This window comes from Pieris rapae, chromosome 9, assembly GCF_905147795.1.
Source record: "Pieris rapae chromosome 9, ilPieRapa1.1, whole genome shotgun sequence".
Taxonomy (NCBI): Eukaryota; Metazoa; Arthropoda; class Insecta; order Lepidoptera; family Pieridae; genus Pieris; species Pieris rapae.
Window position 1 is genome coordinate 9,508,099 of NC_059517.1, and position 26,054 is coordinate 9,534,152.

At 32.9% G+C, this 26,054-nt stretch overlaps 4 protein-coding genes across 7 annotated transcripts; 2 read left to right on the top strand and 2 right to left on the bottom strand.

The window, feature by feature from the left end:
• Positions 1 to 754: 754 nt before the first annotated feature.
• LOC110997773 (serologically defined colon cancer antigen 8 homolog) lies at positions 755 to 11,839 on the top strand. Of its 4 annotated transcripts, none has more exons than XR_006750444.1 (15): positions 755 to 925; positions 2,124 to 2,241; positions 2,762 to 2,960; positions 3,500 to 3,612; positions 4,175 to 4,348; positions 4,783 to 4,917; positions 5,183 to 5,277; positions 5,545 to 5,698; positions 5,995 to 6,156; positions 6,595 to 6,700; positions 6,931 to 7,064; positions 7,399 to 7,503; positions 7,591 to 7,684; positions 10,173 to 10,258; positions 10,425 to 11,839. XR_006750444.1 is itself a non-coding variant. In XM_045629645.1 (15 exons), the coding sequence occupies exons 1-15, from the start codon at positions 813 to 815 to the stop codon at positions 8,551 to 8,553; spliced, it is 1,947 nt and encodes a 648-aa protein (XP_045485601.1). In that variant the 5' UTR covers positions 755 to 812; the 3' UTR covers positions 8,554 to 8,650. The 4 variants fall into 4 exon arrangements, 3 of the variants coding, with proteins under 3 accessions (XP_045485601.1, XP_045485599.1, XP_045485600.1); XM_045629645.1 differs by lacking the exons at positions 10,173 to 10,258; positions 10,425 to 11,839 and adding exons at positions 8,085 to 8,202; positions 8,427 to 8,650; XM_045629643.1 differs by lacking the exons at positions 10,173 to 10,258; positions 10,425 to 11,839 and adding an exon at positions 8,427 to 9,121.
• Positions 10,616 to 11,239, top strand: LOC123689461 (pesticidal crystal protein Cry27Aa-like). Its single transcript, XM_045629600.1, has one exon. The coding sequence runs from the start codon at positions 10,616 to 10,618 to the stop codon at positions 11,237 to 11,239; it is 624 nt and encodes a 207-aa protein (XP_045485556.1).
• A 924-nt stretch (positions 11,840 to 12,763) lies between the features above and the next one.
• On the bottom strand, positions 12,764 to 14,278 carry LOC110997779 (beclin-1-like protein). Its single transcript, XM_022266093.2, has one exon. The coding sequence runs from the start codon at positions 14,084 to 14,086 to the stop codon at positions 12,806 to 12,808; it is 1,281 nt and encodes a 426-aa protein (XP_022121785.2). The 5' UTR covers positions 14,087 to 14,278; the 3' UTR covers positions 12,764 to 12,805.
• Positions 14,279 to 15,160: 882 nt separating this feature from the next.
• On the bottom strand, positions 15,161 to 25,164 carry LOC110997780 (protein sine oculis-like). The gene is made up of 6 exons (XM_022266094.2): positions 25,069 to 25,164; positions 21,244 to 21,855; positions 20,999 to 21,156; positions 20,495 to 20,624; positions 20,001 to 20,123; positions 15,161 to 16,143 (listed from the first exon to the last, which is right to left on the bottom strand). Exons 2-6 carry the CDS (start codon positions 21,837 to 21,839, stop codon positions 16,032 to 16,034), a joined length of 1,119 nt encoding a protein of 372 aa, XP_022121786.1. The 5' UTR covers positions 21,840 to 21,855; positions 25,069 to 25,164; the 3' UTR covers positions 15,161 to 16,031.
• Positions 25,165 to 26,054: the final 890 nt, after the last annotated feature.

A 26,054-nucleotide genomic window follows, 5' to 3' on the forward strand; every position in this document is an offset into this window, starting at 1 on the left:
TGTACACTTTTTTCCTTTAACTTGATATCCTAACTTCCTTTAGCACCATTGATCGCAACCTCTTCACGGGTAAAAGCCTTTTTCAAAATTTCTTTATCTAAAGCTTTCTTTCGCTTTTCACTGCTAACGCTTGTATATATTATATCTTCCTTTTCTAGGGCGTCCTCTTCTCCTAGGTCCTTTCCATATATGTAGTTCTATTTTAAGTACATTTTGTATCTAAGAATCTTTCTACGGCCCCGCTTATTGCAACTTCTGTCTTATTTTTTCGCTTTTTAGTTTTTATATAAACTTCTTATTTTTAGTATTAGTATTATCTTTCCATTGTGTTCTGGCATGCTACGTCCTAATTATAAACCTACTGAGGTCCAAAATATTTCTTTTGTTTAATACTTTGACTTCACTATAATAATATCAAATATTTCACTGCTCAAAATAAAAAAAAATAATTGTTTCTTCTTTGGGTAAAAGAGAAACACATTAATAGGAAAATAGTGAAGAAAATGATACAGCAACTCTTAGTCTATTTTATCATAACGAAAGATTTCCCTGTAAAATGAAAGCAATGCAGTGAATTCCCGATTGAACCGCAACGGGAAACTTTATTTCCATCATTCCCGCCTTAACCGCCATCAAAGTTCCATCTTCAAACATTTTGATAGTATGATTTAAAAAAGATCTTACTTCTTTTTTTAAATAAACAAACTTTTTGCTGAAAAATACTTGATGTTTATTTTTCCAAAAATAAAAAAGTATTTTCTAATTAAAATTACTGCTGGCTGGACGAAGGTTATTTTTGGGAAGTGTAAGGAATGGGCTCAACTAATTTCGTGAATAAAAATAAATTGAACGGGTTTCGCGCTAAAAGTTCTAGTTTCGGCTCCGACAAGGATATGAACGGGAAATTGAAGAAGAGCAAAATAAGGTGAGTTTTACTTGATTTTAACTGTGAAAAACGCACCGAGTCGGAAAAACAGTAAAATTTTTATTCAAAAAGGCCTTAGGCCTTAGGCCTATATGCTGTTACTGAGAAGTAATTTCAGAGTTAGAGTAATTTTAAAGAAGGTTTAATTTCCCTTCAGTAGTTCAAGAGGACTATTTCCCAATGGTTGATGTTTGTAATTCCAGGTTTTGAGTACTACTCTACTTTAATAATCATATTTCAATTATCAATAGAAATGTGAAAAATTTAAATATTCTTAAAAAAAAACATTTGTGCAATTCACACATGGTAGAAGTGAAACCTTCAAAAACAAATATAAATTAATCATTTTCCACTATCTAAATGTGTGTGTTCTTTAAAAACAGTATATTTTGATTATACATTTTAATTTATAAGTTTAATATAAATCTTTAATTTGACAAAAACTAAAACAACGAAAGTTTGAAATTCGATCAAAAAAAAAGCGGCAGTAAATAGAGGCTGTATAATGCCTCCTATCTCATTTTCTCCCACGTTAAATCATATGATGAATTGATGTTTCTGTCTCTCTTTACCGCTGCATCCGGTTTGAAATCACGACGATTCGAAAGAAGTTTATCTATCTCATTTTCTCCCACGTTAAATCATATGAATTAATGTTTCTGTCTCTTTTTACTGTCGCTTTTTCGTTGCATCCGGTTTGAAATCACAACGATTCTAAAGAAGTTTCACTTCAAAAAAGCTTACAAGCGATCCGATATTAAAACAAATATTTTTACAATTATTTTTGGTTTCATATGTATTTACACCAAGATATTAAACCTACATAATAATACAATATCCACTTATTTTATCTTTTGTCTCACGCTAGAAGAAACTACTACTGATTAGCTTTAAGGCCCTTAATAATTTATGACGCGACAAATTGTTAAATAAAAATAAATACATATTTTCGCCTTGCACCAAACCTAGGATCCTTAAAGGGTTAACCACCACGCCACGGTATTTCTATTACTCATAATTCCCGTAACTAAGGGCGTGTACAACATTACCATCGCGACGGCGAAATCAATACGCACTATCAGAGCCCTCATAAAAATGCAATGCGTTGCACGTATATTATGTTTATGTTTATTTTTTATTAGTTATAAAAATGTAATTTATATAAAGCAGTAATGTATAGTACGTATTTACCGTATAGGCGGCCAGTTAGAATGAATGATTATGGCCTGAAGAGGATTCCCGATTACACTGAGTTAGCTTACAAAGAGGCTGTTTCGAAGTTGAAGTATTTTCTCGGTGGAAACAACGCGCCAAGCGTAAGTTAATACTTTTAAACAGTTTTAAAAATATGTGATATTTATACAAACAGTCTTACTGTTTACTGTTATTACTAGAAATAAAATATTTAGGCCTGGGCCTCAGATTTCTGTATCTGTTTCATAATCATTAGGCAATCTATTATCTAATAGGCAAGTAGGTGATCAGACTGCTATGCTTGGACACACGCCGTCTATATTTTGGGTGTAAAGCAAGTGAGAAATCACGATGTTTTTCTTTCATCGTTCGAGCGAATGTTAAATGTGCACAAAGAAAGAAATTGGTGCAAATCCAGGTATAGAACCTACCACATCAAGGAGAGTCGCTAGCTGAAGCCACAAGGCCAACACTACTTTTATTACTAGTAAATTAAAGTTGTAAAAGAAATTTATTGCGTAGTACTATTAATACCCATTTTTTTATTATGTCTTATCGTCATTGAACCATTATTTAGATATTAAAAAAATAATCTGTCGAGAAAAGCACGAATCTTTATTTGTTTTCTAATTTCATCAATAGCTTCGTAGTTACACCGGCTCCTCTCTCAAGAACGATGACATCGACGGAGATTTGGACAAGAAGTATCCCTTCAATACCATCACAGACTACAAACCACGACCACGTCTTACGGCCAAATACACCACTCTGTACGCCGATAGCTTGAATAACTATACGCCACCACAGATAAATACTTATACACCTCAGCAGACTAATAATGGTAAGATAATTGTTTTAAATATTGTAGTATTGTTTGATGATTTTTTTTTTTTAAAGAGTACCGAGAGTTTTTTACGCCGGCTTTATCTCTCGGCCAACACCCTCTGTCTTCTTTGCCGATGAGTAGGGATGCCAATAGGCTCGAATTTAAAGACGTGGAATAAGTGACACCATGATGATCTTATGTTCCAAAATAAACGTATTTGATAACTTTTTGGCTTGGGCCGGTAAATAAAGGCCGATAAATAGTTGAATCAATCTAAAATCAAAAATATCATGGTGATGCCGTGATTAAGAACGGTCAGCGGTATGACTACCGAAGTTTCTACGACGATTTGAGTTCAGTAAAAGACTTTGTTTTAAGTATAAATTAAAGTTTATGAATCTATGGCAGTTGACGTGCCAGGAACGAAGCAGCAACTAAAATAATTAAATAAATGCTTAATAGCAAAAAACCAACTACGGCTGGCAAAACACACACACAGCTTCAGGTGTGATGCGCTTTTTTATTCAATCGCTGAGTGTATTTTTAAATTGTAGCTCCGACTCCAACACATGATTTGTCAGGTGGAACAAATCCAGATGTAGTTAACTTCATCCAGAAGCAAGAAGAGTACATTGAACAACTTGAACGAGAGAGTCAGTATTGTAGAGTAAGTATTAGACTATTGAAAATTTCTACAAGATATCTGTATATAATAAGGGACCGATTGGGCCATTCAAAAACCTATCTATATATATTACGATCTGAATATTATACATACATTGGACACTGTAAATAAATATATGGCCAACATTCACATAGGTACCGCATATAATAAGCGAAATGTCAAAATAATATTGAAACAATATATTACAGTGTAAAACCAATTAAAAATAAATAAATCAGTGGTGCTACAACCTCTTTAGGTCTTGGCCTCAAATTTCTGAATCTGTTCCATGATCATTTTTAAATCTAATAGGCAAGTAGGTGATCTAGGTGCCTGAAACACCTCGTCGACTTTTTGGGTCTAAGACATGTCGGTTTCCTCACGTTGTTTTCCTTCACCGTTCGAGCAAATGTTAAATGCGCACATAGAAAGAAAGTCCATTGGTGCACAGTCGGGGTCGAACCTACGACCTCAGGTATGAGAGTCGCACGCTGATGCCACTAGGCCAACATTGTTTAAAAACGATTTACTTAAAGAAACAATTTACATCGAACCCTTATTGCAGGATGAGCTGAACAACCTCTTAGGTAAAGTTAAGGAGGTGATATCCGAGAATGAGCACCTTCATGAAGCTCAGAAGAATAAGTTGATAACTCGCATGTTCAACACCTACGCTGGCTCAGAAACTGATGATCTTGACGATGTTGGTGATAGTACTGGCCTGGACAGTGATAATAAGGTAATAGACAGAATGAGCCTAGTAGGCTAAAATTGGGATGGCTATGGATAGACTTATTAATTTTCTCATGTTAAAAATTCAAAATTCGAGCGTACTCCTCCCTTAAAGGCCGGCAACGCAAGCACTAAAAATGGATGTTTATAGGCTGCGATGACTGCCTTTTTGGGCGTCCCGTAGGCTCGTTTGCCCCTCTATTATATAAAAAAAGTTTACAATAATACATAACTTCAATCCGTTAAAAAAGTGTTTTTCTTTAAATGTGTAAAAGTTATTTTAATAAAAGACAATACAACGCTAGGGTTGCCTGGAAGAGATCGCTTGTCAGCGATAAGGCCGCCCGTTGCATCCCTTGTAATTTATATATATTGTGTTATTTGTGTTTCTTTCTAGCAACGAAGTGTAAATAAATAAATAAACGTTTTCCTTATTGACAGTGCACACCATCAAAAGCAAGAAAGCCAAAATCTCGCTCAACGAAACTGGAAGGACCCAACATAGTGTTTGAATCCCGCATCGCCGAGCTTGAAGCTCATCTGACCCAAGCTAAGATCGACCTTAAGAAAGTTCAGGTATGATTATTTAACAGCATCACGATCGAACACTACATCGTGGACAGGCTTCATCATAGAGTGCTTTTTGAAGTTCTTATTGCAATTATATTTTATACATATGACTGATATTACCGAAGTAGGCAATCGGCATTTCGCATGGAAATAAATCTTTAACATGCCTTTAAAAATGTATAACATATTTGTGTATAAGCTTCTACGTTTCTTTTAATGTTTTCTGATATAGAATTATGATAATGATTATATAGAGGATTAACAATTACAGGAAGAAAACAACGAAAATAAACGTAAACTTGCATCCGGTCTAGTCGATTCTACATGCTTGGATGGCTTCAAACGGCAAATTGATAACTTGCAAAGGTATTTATTAACGTGAATTACAAATTTTGTATTTTCCAAAGACATTTTGTGATTCGTATCTTCTAAAATATTTTAAAGTTGTGTGACGAATATTTATTATATGAAAGCAAAATGATAGTCTTTTGTGAAGAAGTAACACAAAATATAAATCTTCTCTCTTTGTTTTTTATTTTTATTACGTGTGCGTAAAATATTTGTACTTATAATTGCTATAGCGTTACGTATAAACTAAGATTATTCAAGTATTTTGTTATATTTTAATTTCAGGGACAAATCATCATTGGAATCGCAAATTTCAAAACTGAAACTTAACTTGGAGCAACGCGATGATGGTGACGATCGATACAAACGTGGAGACGCGATTGAGAACCAGTTAAGAGAGGAAAGGAATAATTTGGAATCCGAAATACGACGACTTAAAGTTAGTACATGTATGATGCCTATGGGTCGAAAGCGCTGGCAATAATGTATAAATGGAGACATAATTGTGCTCGCTATAATTTTTCTATTCATCCCTATTTTATTATTTTATATGGAATTTCGTAACATTCTTTCTTTGTTTGTCTCTCAATAATGTATTGTTTAGTTATTTAAAATAATTTTAAAGATATCAAAAAATTAAAAAAACATCGATAGTGGATTTCGTCAGCCAAGTAATAGCTATCCTTTAAAATTATCAATGTTGCTCATATGGTGATAGCGGACGGATAATTTCAGGACGACCTATCAAAAGAGCGTAACAAAGTTCGAGAATTAGCGGGCGAAACTGCCCGTCGGGCAATACATGAGCGTAGCGCAGCGGAACAACGCTACAATCAGCATTTTGACGAATTGCAACACGATCTCGCCGCTCAGTACGATAATGCCGCTAAATTACAGGTATGAAAAGAGGGGAATATTATATAGAGGGGTTATGGAATTCATCACGTAAAACCTTCTGAATATATTCAACAAGGTGCTTATACTTACAGAACATCATAATTTTAATAATCATAATTTTTCACGAGTCACCAATATAAAAACTCCAGATTTTACCACGGTTCTTTTAACCGTATTAATCTATATTTGAAAAGATGAAATTGTATTCGTTTCAAAACATTTACTATAAAATTATAATTTGAAGATGTAACAAAAAAAAAAAATAATATATATAAAAATAAATGCCTAAGATGATCCGAGTAAATCTCAACAATGACTAACTAAGAAATGTGACGATCAGCTGAGTAAAAATAATTTAGAGCATCATCCTCATTAAATTTTATTAAACTAAAATGATGTATTTCGTATCAATTAGATGTGATTTATTGTACTTGTTAGTTGGACTTGGAACGCCAGCGCCGTGAAGAAAGCGAGCTCAAACGCGAATTGTCAATGAAGAACGCTGCTTTGGAAGAATTAAAAATGGAACTCAAAAATAAGACAGGTACTCTGAATTACATTAAAAAAAATTATAGTAACCTAAACTTAACAAGCAAAAAAGAAATTGTGAAACAAGTTACAAGGAATACATTCGTAACAGATTAAAAAAAGGATAATGATAAGATAAATGTTGATGTTTCACTGGAGTTACGGGACCGCACTCATATTAAAATATAATTAATAAAATGCCACTTTTTCCATTCCACCATAACATTTATTTAATATATATTTTAGCGTCCCTTCAAGCGGACTTAACTCAGGCCCATGCTGAAAAGGCGTCTTTAGAAGAAGAGTTGGCTAACGCCCGCCTCGCCATTGAGCGGAACCAGAGGCAAGCTAAACACGAAGCTAACCGACTTAATTCTGAGGTAAGAAGTGTCTGATTGGTTTACTAGCATTTAATTTGAAATGTAATATTTTGATGTTTTTAATAAAGTGATTTTCATAGCGTATCTTCAAGTGAATCAGAAATTATTTTACCTTCAATTTCATTTCTAATGGCCGTCTTAAATGGGATATTTTTTGTGTACAGATTTATGAATCTTTTACTTTTACAGATTTATGAAATTTTCATATAAAGTGATCATAATCGTAACCTACAGAGACTAAGTATTATACCCTCGTCAAAAAGGAGTGTATATGCCTGTATATACCTTATAATATTGGAAACTCATAAAGAACTCCATGAAATTTTTTTTTTAGATACAATCTCTTCGTCATCGACTGGACCGTTCTGATGCAGATCTGGTCCATTCACGCCGAGAAAACCTTCGGCTGTCAGAACAAATTTCAACATTGGAAAAAGAGGTAAAGATCGCATAATTTTTTCATTTTTGATGCTACCTTAAAATGTTCCTTGATCTAAAAATCACATTTTGGTATATTTTTTCACAGATCAATATGAAATCTCTAACCCCAATGACACCAGAAAAGAAGAAGAAAGAACGGGAGTTGTCAACGGCGCTTGAATCGATTGAAAATAAACACGGTTAGTTCTAGTCCAAATTAAATATAAACTTAAGCGCTAATGTGTCGTCCTCTGTCCTTGTCTCATCATGGGTAAATTATTGATGTCTTCGACTTGCGGTTTAACAAACACCTTAAAACATTAATACTTTACCCTTTCATTGCTTGCATGGATAGGTAGTTTGAAAGGGCTTTACAATTGGTCTTAAACTTCAATAGTTTGTTCATCAGATTGTTTGCTGGAAGATTTACCTAACTTATCTATTTTCACTTTATTATCTATTGGGTGTAGTTCACAAAGTACTTCTATTACATCGTTATCTACTTCTCCTGTCTCTATCTGACTACACGTTCTCAAGTTAAGGCATAGAAAACGTTTTCAGTAAAAATAACATCTATAGGTAGTTCATTTGGTTCCACAGCTAAAACGGTGGCTGAGTTGGAGTCCATGATACAATCACAAAACAGTCTGATGGAGAAACTCACCAGCGAATGTCGTTTGCTTACCGACAAGCTTGACGACGCAAACCGTAGACATAAGTACGAAACATTTTAAAATTTATTTGCATGATATTTCCTACTGCACTTGTTAAAGACTTATTTTTCTAAAACGACTGTGATCATTGCCCATTAAAACAAAATTGTTATTAATTGAAACAATAATTATTGTTGCATGTATGTGTAAAGTTTGAGCTTCATGTTACTTATTGTTTACATTTAAATAAGACTTTCCTAACATCACGTTGTGTTTTTATTGGTAACAGGCAGAGCGCAGAGACGCAGCCGTGTAGACGAACCAATCAGAACACAACGCGATCGATCAAGTTCAGGAGACCAGCCAATCACGAACCACCGCAAGCACCGCGTAAAAGAGTCCGATTCGTCGAATAATTACCCAATTATTGTTGGCCCGCTGACGACAAATCAGGATCTCTCGAATGCTAACGGTGAAAAGATTTATAATCTACCGCTAATGATTCAACAGCCCTTTTTACGAGAGAAAAAGGAGCCAATTAAAGTTGATATAAGCGTGAAACTCATACCAAAACCAAAGAAAAAAGATCGAAAGAGACGTGAATCGCAAATTGACATAAATGATGGTAAAGGTGTTAAGAATAGTCTTAGTATGGAAGTAGTAGATAATACGGTTAACATTGTAAAAGAAACAATTGAAGTATACGACGACTCAAATAAAGAAACGACTGCTGCCGCAAATTCCAAGGAGAAAACTGACACCAATAGTGTAGGACCTAAACCTACATCAAACATCCTTAAATCCGAACCAGAACATGAGCAAGATGCTGCAATTGATTCAAATAAAGAAGAACAACATATCGATTTACCTAAATCACCCGAAATCGAAAAAGATTTTACAACTAACGACGAAACCCCTAACCAACTAGATAAATAATTTTAAATTTTTTGGAATTTTAAATATATAGCCGCCTATAGTTATTGCTTTCTTTGTAATGTTATTTTTTAGTATTAATTTATAAATGTTACATTTTATATCAACAAAGTTATTGTTATTTATTTTAACTTATTTTGCTATAAATTTCATATAAAACTGTATATATGTTAAACTTTTTATGTAATTGTTTTATTTATGAGTCTAATGAATGTAGGTAAATAAGATTTTATTAAGTAAAGATTACCTATTTATTGCTTTTGTTAGTTTATTATAAGTGTTTTATTAAGAAAGTATTGTTTAAGTTGAAATATATGTATTTGATGTTTTTATAACAACTGTTTTAATGGGCAATGTAAAGAAATAAATGTATCGTTTGCTTAACTTTTTGTCCAGTTTTTCTTTCACGATTCATTCATATTAGAAAATTTCTTTCAGAGTCGAAAAGACACAGTTGCTTTTCAGGAACACTGAACTTATGAGAAAACTTCGACACTTGTGGTCTTCTCATAAGAAATATTGCACTACGATAGCACCATTCAGAAGCTACACTCCACTAAGTGGTTACCCCGCTAGCTCAGACTTAGACCGCACTTATTTGACATCTACTCCCTTCACAAATAGATATAGATTTAGAAGAATCGAGGGGTCTAACTATTCTGGTAGTGCTAAAGATTTTGATGAATTAAGCAGAAATCTAAGCGACGTTTCACTAGATAAATTCGATTCTGATGAAGACCCTGATAAGGTAAGAGGTAATTCAATTCAAAAATTTTGATTGTAGCCTGAAAAGCATGTGCAGTAATCGCCCCGATGCATGAAATTTGTAAGTAATGTAAGTAGATTTTATGCTTTTTTCAATATTTTAGTGAAATTCAATTTAACAATGAAAACATTTATAATAGTGCCTATATATACCTACTATTGAGTTTTACAAAATTTATAGTAAGTCAAGTTATCTGTAAATAAATGTTCCTGGTCCTAATTCTATTAGGTTTCTACAACAATTGGTATATCCAAATGCTAGGTTACTTGTTACCTTTGATGAATATCTTTTGTGCACGTGTGTGTGTTGTGTGTTACCACGTTTGTTTATATTTAGGCAAGAGCTGGGCACTTTGCAGCGTCAAGTAGAGATGCTGGGTCGCTCCATGCAATCGACGTACGCGCACCATCCTAGCACACAAGGTATGAAACCTCATCAAAATAATATTTTATGAGATATAGATTAAGCAACAGTGAAATAAAATAAAAATCACCATCATTATTATTATTGACTTTATTATGTTTATTAATACAATCGTCATTTATTGTTTTAAACTAACTAAAACTATTTTAATTTATGTTATTACAGCACCTTCCTCGCACACTACCACACCCGACAGAATACCAAACCCTACGACCCCAACCAGATCAAACGATACCAGAGCTGAGCCCGCCAGAGAGTCCCCACTCCGAGAAGATCCTAGACCCAGTCTTGGATATGAATCAACACCTGTAATTCACCAAAAATTAGAACTAACAAAACCTACTGAAAATACAGAAATGGAATCAAAGCGACTATTAAGTAAACAAAATTCGCATGAATCGAATAATGGAAAGTCATTACATTCGTCAAAAGATTCAATACCGCCTGAAGCTGAACAACCTTTAGATACAAATGTAACAGTAGATCCTAAACCAGAGTATAACACTAATGTTATTGAAGAAACAAGCTTAAATTACCCAGAAGAAAACCTGACCGCAAATATTGTTGAAGAAACAAATTATGATCAATTAGAACATAGTGCAAATGTTGACGCATCAAATAAGGATAAACAACAAGCACCAGAAGAGAAAGACGAAATCTCTGCACAAAATTACGACCAAGGTTATCAAAATTATGAACAAAATTATCAAAACCAACCAGGGACAGAATATCAAGGATATGACCAACAGTATCCAGGCCAACAATATGAAAATTACGAACAATACCCACAACAATCTAACGATCCCAATGCACAATACGACAATCAATTTGATTATGGTAACGAAGCTAATTACCCACAGAATTATGATCAGCAATATAACCAAGAATATAACCCACAGTATGAACAAAACGTAGTTCAAGAAAATATTGAAAAGTCTCCACCGTCCAACGAAAATGATGGTCAAAGTGGACAAAGCTAGCAATAGATGGTACCTGCTATAAATTCCTCGTAAATTATTATTAAGTATTTGGGTTACGAGAATATATCTCGGGTATATATATAATAATTCTAGTATGTTTATAAAATGTTCAGTTTTAATTGAAACGAAATTTAATTTTAATACCAAATTACGATTAAAGATTTGTTTATGTGCAATATAATCATTTTAAATGCTTCAGTTAGTTCTGGCCATTTTTATTGTAATCTAGATTAACAAAACACCCATATTAAATGATCTGTGAATGAAATAATAATTAATCTTTCGCATATAATAACATTTTTTACTTTTTCGAGAATGCCACGAATGATAATCGGTTAGTCGTTCCCTTAGTCGATTAAGCATTTTTGTAATTTATATTTACTTTTTATATTATATAATATCAATAGCGTAACACTAATCTATGGCCCTGTTACACAGATAGCCTATAACTAAATAATCACTGGATTACTTAATGGCCGTAATTTCGCTATTTTGGCATCTCATAACAATCGGTTAGATTCACAGTTTCATAATTATTATATTAACAATAAATTCACAATGTTATTGCTCAATTTAGAATTGATAGTAAATTTGAAATAATATTGGCTTTTTATTACTCACTGCCTTGTACCCTGCGCAGTTTGTATTACTTACTGGTTTGCTACTAGTTACATTTAAAAGCATCAGCTACTTGGACCTTCCAAAGCCTAACACTGCATCGCCTTGAATTAAACACAAGGGTTTCTCACGGGCGTAGTTTTCCTCTACTCAACTTATGAGGTTGGAACCTAGTCAACAATTTTAAGCAGGTTTAAGAATTAAGGCATGTTGGCTGCTTACTAACGGACATTGCAATTTGGTTCGATACCTATAATAACGTCTTGTTCTTATAAAATCAAAACAATGAGTTTGATTTTATAAGTACAAGACGCTAAGAATTAAGAATGATAAATGATTCAGACATGTGGCTCTCCATACAGCGCTACACAACAAAGTGTGTGGCAATTGGAAACACAATTATTAATTAGAGAAAATTAAGCGCGAATTATGACTCCCACAGGTAAAAATTATTAATTTCAAATCACTGAGAATTTATGTAAAATTTACGTAAGCGATTGTTATATCATCGTGTTTGCAAATTAATAATGATATTACAATACAGTAAAATACCAGGTGATACAAAATAAATAATATTTAATTACTATATTATGCCTCCTCTTCATAATAGTCCACATAAGTCTTACTTTACTTATTTCAAAGACACACACAAATGTAACAGTCTAGACTAGCTTAGAATGTACTAGATATAAAAATTTAAAGCAATATCCTCTATTAAAATAAACTTTCTAACTTCTTTAGTCTTTGAAGTCTATTCCTTTTTTGCCAAAAATTAAATCCAGAAAGACTTAATTTTGGATAGCTTAAAAATGTATGAATTTGATTTCAAATATGATTAATTTACTAGGAACAGGATTTTTTATACATACAATGTATTGAGGAATTAACACAGGCAAAGTTCATTAATCTATATTTTAATAACATATACTTATTTAACATATATTTTAATTAAGCCTCTATTTTGTCCTCACTGAACTGAGATGATATCCAAGTCAGTGCCCACTTCAAATTTGTTAACATATACTTCAGTGCTTTGGTCCAATGCTCCTCAGAATTAAACTGTATTTTAATTGAATAAGCATGTGGCGGTGATGCAGTGTCTTCTATTTTCCCTTTGTCTATTCTGTAGGGCAAGCAAAATCCTGTATTACCCTTTTCAACTTGCTCCTTAAACTGCTGAAGACAATCTAAAAAGGCAACCATTGCAGCATCAAATTTTGTGTCCCACAATAGCCGAAAACCGCCAGAACCATACAATGGTAATACCTTCTGATCCTCCAAAACTTCAATGTATGAATGGTTTCCATATGGTACTAATCTGTACCGTTGAAAACAGAAGTTTATTTTTCTTGCCAATGACGATAAAAGTAACACAGTTTGTCCCCATGCTGCATTGATTTCTGACCAGTCAACTGGTGCGGTTGGTAGTCGACCAAGCCTAAAATTATTAATTATTCCAAATTGTCCTGAATCTGATATATGAAAGGTTGCCTTAAATATGTTTGTCTTCTTTAGTTTTTCAAGCTGTGTTTGAGTGTATGCTAGTTGACACTCATAAAATTTCATTTGATCCTCTGTTGTCATTAAATCTTTACGATATCTTGTGTACTCTTTCCAATAAATATCCTGTTCTACTTCTAAGCGCTCTTTTTCCTTCTCTTGTACCTCAATTTCATCTTTCATTGCCTTTTCTTCCTTTTGTAATGCAGATAATTCCTGTAAAAGCCTGTCTTCTTCTTGTTTCCAATCTTGCAATTCTTTTTCAAGTCCTTCTAAATTCAAGTCTTCTTTGTCATCTTCTAGCTTTTTTAAATAATCATTATAGTCTTTCCATTCTGCCTCCGTTATTTTTAGCTGATTATCCATTAACTCTAAGAGTGTATCGGTACATTCATCACATAAAGGGTGGTCTACATCAGAATTGTTTGACAATAAATCAAAGAGTGTGGCCTTTACGTGTAACTGATGACCTAAAGAAGTGGTTTCCCAGCCATCTGATATGACCATAAACCCATTTGCCCCATTTCCAGAATCAAGCATACGAAAAGGTGGGACATAGTGTTCCAGACTAGAAGATTGCAAATCAAGATCTGCCTCATTATTACGACGGATCTGTAGCGTCAGATCAGCAATAGTATGTTCTCCAAGATTGTTTAAAGATTCATCTAGTTTAAGTGGCTGCAAACATCGCTGACATGAAAAGCTTACGTACGACTTAGAATCACTCATGGTAATTATTATGTAATACACAAAGTGAAAGAAATCAACAAACTACGAGAACAGAAACGGGAGATATACGAAAAGCTCATTTGGCAAAATAATGTTTATTCCAGTTTTACCAATTTATTCAATGTAAACGCAATTTTAAAATTTGAAACAAAGACTGTATAAAAAAGAAAATATTTTGGTTTTGTGACAGTGACAATTGACGTACAATGCACTGTATTTTTAATTGACAACCACCAAGTACTCAAAATATAAAACGATTCCTTTCCCTCTTTGTGCAGATTCAATACCACAGGCAGTTATACAAATTCGTTTTGCATTAGTTGGTCACGCCTGTCAGAAATCTTTTGTCTTATGGCCCACATTGGTAATTCAAAATTATTTGTTGCTTCATTACTATTATTTTTACTTAAAGTATGACTAAAAAGAAATAAAATATCAATAATTAAAAAAAATGTTAATACATTTAACTATCAATAGATGGAGCTTAATACCATGTATGGAACTTAACTCATAAACTGATTGTATTACATATATACTCAACAGAGCCCTTACTTTGGATTTTCCAATAGGGATACTGAAGTAACTGAACTCAATAATGAACATTTATACTGCGCGATCTCAAGGTTGCGATATCGATATAAAGATATATAACGCAACGTATATTGACAGAACTACATCGAACTCTTGCATACAAAAACAGAGAAACGTATCGGTTTCGCTATTGGAAGTTACCAAGTGAGGGCGCAGATCGCAGCATTTCGATCTCTATTTATTATGCATTAGTCATTAATATTTAAGGAAGGTTAAGTTTACGAGTATGTGCATACTAGTAGGAAGTAATTTGTGGCCCAACAAAACCGATTTTGGTAACTCTTTCTTAAGTAATGTTTTTTTATTCTAGTTAATATTTAACTCGTTAGCAGTCCTCGTTAGCTAAAGAGAAGGAGACATTAATCGGTACAGAATTTTATTGATGTTTTTTATCTTGTAACGTAAAAATAAAAATCTTAAATTATGATATTTTTTTTAATTCGTAGACTAGAAATACAATGAAAATTAATAGCACCTATTCAATATACCTAGAGGATATATATAATATTGTTCATAATACTGATAATGCAATTTACAGCGAGAGAATAATTAAGTATTCTACGAAATAAAAATAGTTGTTATAACTAATAAATTAGGTAAACCATTTCTTATTGTCTAAATTATAATAATAGGCATTTTAATAACTTTAATAGGAACAAAACAAATTTCTTACTATACATTGTTTCTAAGTATTTAATAATAGTCTATGCTTTTGGTCTGTTCAACCAGTACGTTTATGATCTGTGGTGGACCACACGAACATCGAATTATTATTACAAATTTATATCAAATTCATAGCATTTTATTTACAGCAACTTTTACAAAATACTCATATTAATGCACGGGGTGTTTACCCCGTATATATGTGTAGGAAATATATACATATTACACTTTTATACTACTACACTTTTTATACATACTATTGGAGCAATTGCGATCCCGACTTCAATCTTGAATTTTTGTTCCGCGCGTTGCCAAGGTTACGGCATCAGCGCTACGGATGTTGAGAGAACTTAATCATTAAAACCTGTGAGTCTTGTCTATATTCTCAATATAGGAATATTCGTAATATTACTAATTAATCAACGGAAAGGGTTAAAGCTATGATTTTCTTTTATTTTTATGTGTTTTTTTCGAAACTTGGCATTTGTTGGATTTGAATTAATGGAATCTGTAACCATATTACAATATTGAGTTTTGGTACGTTAATTACAATTTAACAGTTTCACCGCATCGCATATTGTAAATCTTAATATTTCATTATAATAATGTAACCACTCAAGACCGTTCCAGTAATTTAAATCGGTTTATCAGAGTAACCCAACTTTTGGAACTATTAAAGTTAAAACATATTCTATGGCGTATTGCCGTGTAAATAATGTGTAGTATCCTGTATTTTATGGTAATAGGCGTTAGGTAGGAATGACTGCGCCCAACCGCCTTGCTGTGCTGGCACCAAAATTTCTCTGTAACAAAATTTTACAAGTTTTTAGAAGTTCTCGATACAATGCTATAATATGCTGGAACAACCTGCCTGGGTTGGGAATGAAATTGAACTTTTCTATTTGTTTCCTAAGTGTTAAGTAATTTTATTTAAATTTTAACATGTAGTTTTTTTTAGTGTGTACAGCTGTCACTCCAAGATAGTATGGGGCCACTGAATTCAGTGTTCACTTAAAACTTTCATATTTTTTATTAAAGTATGTTTGTGGTTATTTTTATTTGTAAATAATCAATTGTTTTTGTCTTACAAAAATGTGAATTATACGTATGTAATAGTAAATGTTGGGTTCACCATAATTGTACATTTTGGGTGCTTTATATATAAATACTAGCAGATCCGACAGACGTTGTCCTGTCTACACGTCTTTAATTTCAAAATTTCAATTTTTAATAAGCCATTTTGATGAAAATTATTATTCAAATGTTATGACAATATCTAACGATCCAGCACATGGTCACACACGATATAACACAATGATAACAAAACTTTTTTTAAATTTCGGGACAGACTAAAATTAAAATTCGAATATTATTTAAAATTTGACACTGCGATGGTAGCGCCGTCTGTCGGATCCAATGTAAAACATTCCAAAATCAACAACAACTAATAAATTGAAAATTAATTAAAAAAACATTGTCCAGCGGACAAAATTGTGAATCTAAACCATTCCCAGATCCCCTTGAACACACACAAAAAATTTCGTCTAAATCGGTCCAGTCGTTTAGGAGGAGTTCAGTCACATACACACGCACACAAGAAATATATATATTAAGATTATGAATAGTGTAACTAAATTCAATTCAAGGTTGACGTGGTGCAACCAAGGCATTCTCCATATTCCTCCACTGTACTGTGAGCCTCTTTGCCACGTACCACCCGATGTTAATATCTCATCTATAAGTCTACATATCCACCTAAATTTTCTGTCTCTTCACTAATTGTACCTAGTACTATCTTTCTCCAGAGAAGGCAGAGGTGTTGTCTATCACTGAACATATAAAATCACAGAAGCACTCACGAGTTACAACTGAAGTTAGCCACTGAAGTATTTCCTAAAGAATTCGACATAGGAATATCGAGAAAATATCGTACTAATTCTCAAAAGGCAACGGACTTGCAAGTCCTCTAAGAGGAAAATTTTTGTATGTCTTTAAATCGGTACAAAACACATTACACTGAAGTTAGATAATAAATTAAGTAGGTACCCGACACCGACATTTAAAAGTCGACACTTCAGTCTTATCGAAAAAATAAACAATATGGTCTGTAGCCCAAATATAATTATTTTTTACGAGCGCCAACATAAGACCGCCATTGTTTAGTTCAATCAAGGTTAAGTGTCGACTTTAATATTAACAAGTGTTAAATATCGAATCTAGTTAGAATTATTACCTAAGCTCCTAATTTATTTATTTTGTTCCTATTGGGGTTTCGACAATAACAGCCTTTGTAGTTTTAACAGCATGCGGCGATTTTTTTTTGGTCTATCATAGACGAAGCGTTGTTGTATCTGTTGATAATACAATATACGAACATACGGCTGATACTAAGCTTTTGAAGTTTCTGGAATATGACCGACGGCTCCACACCCACTTTGTGCAAGGCATTCACTGCAATCCCATTTTCTTTAACACCCCATTACATATTGTAGGTACTATGATAATTATCTCAAAAAAATATGTGAAATGGCGCAAAATTGAAATAAGTTTTAAATAATATAGGAGTTCCACATTCGAAATAATTAAAAAGTTTAAAAAAAGAAAAGTTTTTATGTAGGATTATTTATAGCTAGAATAGATATATTAGAAAAAATAAATTGTTGAGTATTGCGCATTCTATGGATTTATTAATTATAACCAAAATCAAAATAATTAAAAGGTTGAAACAAATGCATTTTCATTTGTAACAGAACTTATGGGACTAACTATCTTTATTACATCCATTTATTTTAAATAGTCCATTTTCTAAAGTATAAGTTAAAATCTATTAATTCTAAAATACGTGACAATTATGGTGCACATAAATTTTACAAAAATTAACATTATTAAATCTCTTCTTGCTCTTGATCTTCATTGAAGTCAATGCGTTATGGACTATGGTACTTTTCTTTAGGCATATATAAATTGTCAAAGCTGTCTCGGCCTAGTGACATCAGAGCTCGACTTTCATCCATGGGGTCGTAGGTTCGAACCCCGGCTGTGCACCAATAGACTTTCTATGTGCGCATTTAACAATCGCTCAAACCGTGAAAGAAAACATCGTGAGGAAACCGGATTGGATTAGACCCACAAAGTTAATGGCGTGCGTCAGGCACTAACTAAGACTAAGACTAATTCATTGTACATATAAATTTACGACTGAAATTCTGCGTTTATTTAGTTCTGTTTTGCATTTATAACTTATATATTAATTCAAAAGAAAAGAATATGTCATTAAGAAAAACAACTAAGGTAGCAGATGTTACAATAAAAATAAATAGCCTAAGTGGAAATGGGCGGGGCACGTGTAAGAGGAACAGAAAAGTGGATCAAGATTATACAAGGTACATACAATTAACGAAAAAGATGCAGAAAATTTAGGTGTATAGACTTATAGATGAGATATTAACATCGGGTACATGGCAAATAGTATCACAGTACACTGGAGGAATACGGAGAATGCATTTGCCAAAAAAGGTTAAACAGATAAAAAATGAGATAGATATATAAATCCGTTTAAGTGTAAAAGTATCTGTGTAAAAGGCTATTATTATTATTCATTAATATGGGTCGAACCTGCTGTAGGCAAGTTGTATCTGTGTAAAAATAAGACGTTCTTAGTAAAAAATAAAGTAGACAATAAATTATTATTTCTAGTTAACACAATTGCAAAGAGACAAACAATGATGTATAAAAAAACATATTTTTATGTAATGATATCATCAAATTCATCGATTTTTAAATAAGAGATAATACATAAATAACCCAGTCCTTAATGGTTACACGTGTCATTTCTAACAGCGTTGCATATATATATATGCAACGCTGTTAGAAATATAGAATATTTCTAGTAGGAAACTGTGCTAACACAAAATCGTCTAGATAAATCACGAAACACATGCATTATGGTATATTCATGACACGTATTTTTTATAATCAAGAAAAAGTTGGGCACATGTGTCCTTTTGTTATATTGATTAATGGTCACTAATGGTGCGGTGATTAGTAGGATTGCATTCAATGTGTGAACTGAGACATAAAAACTGCCCGCAACATCGCATGTTTTCTCAAAATTTTGAAAATGTATTGAGTGGTTATTTTTGAAGATCCTGTGGCCTGGTAATCATTAAACCAAGTCGTATTGGGCCTACCCATGAGGCCTACCTTGGTCGTACCTGGCCTACCTATTGAAGAGTATGCATGGTGAATGCCATGAAAGTAGATAAAGCGATAGACGACCCTGCCTATCCCTTTGGAAAAATTGAAAAAATTTGCTTCCAAGCTCATGCTTGCAGGCAGGTGGAATAATGAAGTCATGCTCATTATTATACCTGCCAATACTCAAATAATTTCAGCTCTAATTACCCTAGTACAAAAGTCTATGTTCCATTAGCGAAATTTAAGCAAGCTATAACCATCATGATACACAGGTGGATTTTAAAGACAACTCTAGGGAAAGGACTAAGGGGAAGAAGAAGAAAAGGGCGCCCCAAGACGGTAATGAGAGTTGGCGCGAATAATCACTACACAAAAACGTCACTCCAACAGTTTGTGTGTGCAATAAATATATCATCATTTATACATATAAATATAACAATTATGAGTATTTAACTATACTTACGGTCTATTCGGTTGCTGAGGGGTTCTATCTCTTTGCCGCCGGTTTTTGAACCAATTCGACACTTGTGTCAATGTCAGACCTGTCTTTTGTGCTAGTGCGCGTTTCTCGTCGGGTGTGGGATATCTGTGAAAACGTTTTAATACAATCGCTGATCACGATGGCTGTAAAGAACTCGAAATGTCGAGTTATTTAAATAATATAATTCGCTTTTCATTTAAAAAAGTCTTTTCGTGATCTTACAAAGGAATTTCAAAAGCGATAATATTTTCTTTAGTAGTTAAAGTTATTTTTTTAATGGCACCTTAGATGAGGCTTATGCCAGTAATAGGGATTCCTGTTAAATTTAACTTTACTATTTGGAAGAACTTCTACCATACGGAACGAATATTAATAAATAGAATTTTTATTTTTTTAATTATTTTTTATATTATTAGTTTGTCACGACACTGTGAATTTATGTAATTGATGATAATTTTTGCATCGTATTTACGCACCTATTTCTATAATAACAATCTTTCAAAGCGTTTCTACTTTTCTCTTTGAAACAATAGACTGTCTCCTCTCCATCCCATATTGTCTTTGGTAGCGGATACTTTTTTCTTAATCTATATTTGTCTACAGCACCTAAAATTATTTAAAGATTAATATTTTTGTATTAAATGTTGCAAAACTGTGACCATGCAGGTAGTACTAATAAAGAAGGAACAATAAAGATATAAGTACAATATATGAAATCGACCAAATGCATAATCAAACGAATTTTAAACCTGTAAAACTGTATTTAAATTAAAAGCGCTGTAGGTATGAAGCACAACAAAACTATATAATACGCAAGATGATGGGCGTTCTATTATCTATACCTAAACAATTATTTTATCGTCGGTAATCGAGCCAAAGACTCACATTATTCGCTACCAAGTCAACCACAGGAAAATAAATCTTAAAAATCATAATGCACACCACAAATAAAAAACAAGTCGATAAAAATAAAAACTTACCTAAAGCCCGCCCGCGAACCTTTTCTGCCTCTTTATAATGGGCCTTGTACCACAGAGTCTGCAGCATTGAATGATGTTTTGGCGGGAATGTGTGTGTTTCCAAGATGGCGTACAACTCTTGATATACGCCTCTATGGTATGCTACCAAAGCGCGGGCCCTAAAATTTATTAAATTTTTAAACATTCAATAAAATTCTGCTTTCCATATATACAATGAAAAAGTACTTTTATATAAACAAACATACCGCAAAACAGTCTCATTTCCGCAGACAAGCTGGCTTTCGGGCAAACTCCATAAAAATGCAGCTAACTTTTCTATATCGCCTTTTTGCTGTAGCGCCTCACACATACATTGCACTTGCTCGGAATTGAAATTTACTCGCCTCATTGCACCACTGTCGAAATAAGACAATCTCCCATCACTTGGTACGTTTTCAAAATTTTGATTATTTATCTCAATTTCTATTCCGGCCAAATTATTTTCGTTTTGAACGCATTTCTGTGTTTCGTTGAAATATGAACGCATTCGTTCCTCGGTTTCAATTTGAAAGAAGTTATCATTTATTGGCGGCAATTTAAGTTCGAAATTCAAATATTTTTTGCTCCGCGGCGGGGTTAGGTAATCGAAATTCTTGTTGCTCTCTTGTAGGTAAACGTCTTTGCTTCTCTCGGTGGGTGACTTCTCTTTGCAGGAAAAATATTGTTTTTCCTGTGTATCCGGTTGATAGAAGTTGGTATTTTGATTCTCATATGGGAATGGCGGAAGTGACGTTTCTGACTCGCTAGTCATGTCACTGGCTGGACTAAGTCGGTCTGAGCAATCCATATTTGTTGATTTCATCACCGATTCTTACAGTCTGTAAAAAAAACAATTGTAAGAGATGGGAAAATATGAAGAAGCTTGAACCACCAATCTTGGAAGAGCCAATAGTCATATTATATTGATAGAGAGATTTTGTATAAATAATAATTACAAAATTGCATTTCGTTATTATTTTTAAAGAAGCGGCCTCTCCTAGCTCTTTTTTGCACAATTTTAAAATTAATATATCTATTTCAACATCAATGTTGCATTTGTTTCGAGAAAAAAACCTATCTTACCAGAGATTCCTTTTGATAATATATTAAAATTATATATTAATATATTATTAATTCGAAAACATGATCACTTGTAACATAAATATATCCAGTGCGAAGAAACTTGGCAAAACTAATTACTATCATTAAATAGTACCTGAGAAGTCAATTTTTAATATTATTTAAATTATTTTCGATTAACTTTGGTAATTCCAAAATTTTAAGTGTAACTTGTAATTTTTATAATGTTGATTTGTTAATATTTCTTTATTGTTTTTTTCTCACTAGGGTAGGGCGAAAAGGCCGCCATTTGCATCCCCAGTAATTTATGTTATTTGTTTTTCATTTACTGTAAAGAATTTTAAATTAAAAAAGAAATAAATGTAAATCACACAAATTTACTCTATTTAAGTGGAATGCGTTTGAGCTCTGTCTGTGACCTACCTATTATTTATTACCTACTCTATCTATGCGCAATTACGTCCTATAAGAATGTAGAATAACATCACTTCTCAAATCACATATAACCAAAACGATGGCTGTATCAGCAGAATTTACTAAAGATTCTAGAGCATAATATTATAAGAAAAACTGTCATAAAGTAACAGGTTTAGACAGTTACAAGCTCCAATGCGCGTCTGAGACGGTCCTATTCGAAGCTAAGTGGTAAGTCGAAGTACCTACGTCAAAATTTATTAGATTAAGGATTGACAGTTCGCGCCAATTCTCGTTTCTAAATCTCCCTCTAGTGTAGGCACAGACTACTACTACTGACTAAGAATAAAATTAAAAAAAAATTATAAAGCCAATCCGAAGCATGCTTTATCAACACGATTAAAATTATGGACGAATCTATTTATAATTTAAAATTGTTCAGTGTTCACGTAAAAATATTGTCATTGTATTCATAACATCCCACATCACCGGATACTATTTAAAAACATTTTTCGACCGACGAAAATGGGTCATATTAAAAGTATGTTATTTTCAAATAATAGATAAGTTTAAACGATCTAAGCGTTTATTTTTTAAGTGTACAAACGGACAGGAGGCTCATCTGATTTTCAGTGACCGCCCATGGACACTCCTAATGCCAGAGGGCATTATTACGCTCTTTTTTATGAAGAACCTTAAGGCGAATTGGTCGAAAATACTTCAATGGGTATCACATAATGGTGGTCTTAAAAACGCCTTAAAAAGCCTCAGATATTATGTAACGACGATGAATTTCGTATTTTGCCTCGACGTCCAAAGATGAAACTCAGCTGTTTGTATTAATCCGAAATCCACTGTAGATGCGGTAGAATCAATTTCTCAGAAATGTTTTGGGTTTTGACATTAGGGAGTCGGCACTCGCTCGCAAAGGCGGGAAGCGATCATACTTGAGATTATTTTGCATGTAAATCTAGTGACATAATAATATTGAACAAAAAATCTTATGTAAATGTATATTCTAGAAATGTTTATGTTGATACAAACACATAAATATTTTATAGTCAACGGGAATGGATAACTGTCGAAGTATACATGGGCAGTATTTGGTTATGCCATATCAAGATCAGATGTTCCTCTTCCTATTGAGTTTTTAAAAATGGACTTACTATAAATTTTAGTAGCATGAGATTTATGTACAACCATAATATTTTTGTACCGTATCCTTAAAAATCTGATTATTATTAAAGCTCTAACGTTACTTTTTTTAGAATTTTAGTACGATACATTACTGGTTATATTAGCTTAGATTTCTCGATAACAGTTAGTGCATTTGCTATAAAAAATAATTGAATATCCATAATCTCATGTTCTTCAAATATGTATTTCTTTTGTTTATTTTTTTGTTAAGTATCTTGTTTTTTTCTAGTTATTAAACGGATATGTCTTGTTTTTCTTATTTCTATTATGTATATTATATTGCGTTGTAAAAACTAATGATATTAGATAATTATCCCTCTAGATATGGCATATTTCCGGAAGAAAAAATATTATATGTTTATACTATTTTCACATGTTAATATTACGAGAATTTGAGAGATGTAAGGTCTCGTTATTATTTCTGGACATTTTATGTAACAAGTTATGTGAAACAGTGTTAATAAATAAACACGGACTTAAAAAATTGCTAAAGTAATCATTTTTATAGCCGTAATGTCATGGAAAATGAGTAAAATACTAGAAATATGCTCAACCATCCCCGGATATATGTACTCATATCACAATAAAGTGTATAAATAATCATTTGTATTTGCATTAGATCCGCTTAAACTTATTGAGTTATTCAACGTGGATCGATCCTAGGACCCTCTGGCGGAGTAGTGTTAACAAATAACACGCAAACATTTTTTTATTATGTCGATAAATTTTTGTGTTCTATAAGAACTATTATTACCTTTACTAACACTTAATTATTATAATATTATCTTTATTTATCCGAATTTAATTTAACTCTATACTTAACTGTTATGTGTAGCCGTTTTCATAAATCTTTTACGTACAGGTAATATAATGTTAAATTATTTATATATAGTAAATTCAAACAAATTTTATAAATTTGTTTCCTGTGGAAGTGTATCTTTAACGCTGACATTTCCTTGTTGTATTGCGATACTTATTTGTTAAGCCAGGAAAACAAAATCTCTGGGGCACCGGCTACTATCTACCAGATACAACTTATATCATTAATTAGCGCTTGCATTTAACCCCACGGCCCAAGAGTCTCTACTCAAAAGGAGAAATAGAGAGAGAGAAATAGATGTACGATAATACAAAATAACGTTACCAATATTTTATGTAAAACATGAAACTGTGTACATCTGATTTACTTGAATAAGGGAATATAAAAATATTTTTAAGCCTTTGTAATAAATGCAACTAAAATTTGTGTTGTTAAATTTACTTTTTTATCAACGTAATTTTAAAACATTTAACTGAAATATACTTTGATATTTCCCAATTAATCCATCCTTTATCAAAATAATACTAATAAAAAATCTTACCTAATTATAAACTAAAACTTATTGCACTGTCACCGGTGTTTAATTTCAAATCACAAAAATAAATTATTCACACACCCTCACTCAACGAAATCACGGGGTCAAATGACAAAGGCTTCCCATTTCAAAGAGGGTTCACTGTGCGACAGGGATGGGTGATGGGCGGAGTAACTCGAATGGCGACGCCTTTGCCAGGTGAGACAAGGTTTTTATGATCGTCGTAAAATTTGTATTCAGAAATGAGGTGATTTTTGACTGTGGTTTTGTTTGTATTGCGTTATGTTTTGATTAAGCTAACTAAACTTTTTTGGAACTTGTCGATGGAAGACAAAAATTATAGACATTTGTGGGACAATTATTACATAATATGACGATTAAAAAGAGTGGCGGAGAGTTTATTGCCAGTTTTTCTCTTCCGTGCTACGCCCTTGATTTGAGAACTGGCAGTAAATGTAAAATTAGAAGCATTCAATGTGTAATTTTGATGTTCATAGGTCTTAGAGTCCTCCAAGACAAGAGCGTACCAATTCTTAAAAGGCCGGCAACGCCCTCGCGAGCCTTCTGGCATTAAGAGTGTCCACGCTGCTCGTCTGCCTCCTGTTACATAAAAAAATTATAATAATAATTTGTAGAGAAAAATTGTTGGATAGCTCTTGAAATTCGGGGCCAAAGTGACAAGAAGATATAAGACACGGTTTTCTAAGGAGTGCTTTTCTTAAAAGGAAAGAGTACAATTCAGATTCCAGACTAACGCTAACTTTCACTCGAGTACTTAGGCGTAATCCCGTCAACTTAAAATACAAGTTAAATCATTTCCTAAGCGATTTTTAGATACTAATGGTATGTTTGAAATAAGAGTTTCTACCATAAAAATACCAGTGTCATGTAGCCTCTACTTGGAAAACGTTCGTGAGAAACAAACAAGCTATGTACTCGGAATTAGCTTTATGTGGAAAATTATAAGAATAACGACATTACGGCATCCTGTT

Coding starts and splice junctions, on each gene's coding strand:
- LOC110997773 (XM_045629643.1), top strand. CDS start 813: ATGGGCTCAACTAATTTCGTGAATAAAAATAAATTGAACGGGTTTCGC. Junction 2,961..3,499: donor ACCTCAGCAGACTAATAATG/GTAAGATAATTG, acceptor TTTAAATTGTAG/CTCCGACTCCAACACATGAT. Junction 4,349..4,782: donor GCCTGGACAGTGATAATAAG/GTAATAGACAGA, acceptor CCTTATTGACAG/TGCACACCATCAAAAGCAAG.
- LOC110997779 (XM_022266093.2), bottom strand. CDS start 14,086: ATGAGTGATTCTAAGTCGTACGTAAGCTTTTCATGTCAGCGATGTTTG.
- LOC123689461 (XM_045629600.1), top strand. CDS start 10,616: ATGGAATCAAAGCGACTATTAAGTAAACAAAATTCGCATGAATCGAAT.
- LOC110997780 (XM_022266094.2), bottom strand. CDS start 21,839: ATGAAATCAACAAATATGGATTGCTCAGACCGACTTAGTCCAGCCAGT. Junction 21,157..21,243: donor GGAAATGAGACTGTTTTGCG/GTATGTTTGTTT, acceptor AATAAATTTTAG/GGCCCGCGCTTTGGTAGCAT. Junction 20,625..20,998: donor GGTTCGCGGGCGGGCTTTAG/GTAAGTTTTTAT, acceptor AAATAATTTTAG/GTGCTGTAGACAAATATAGA.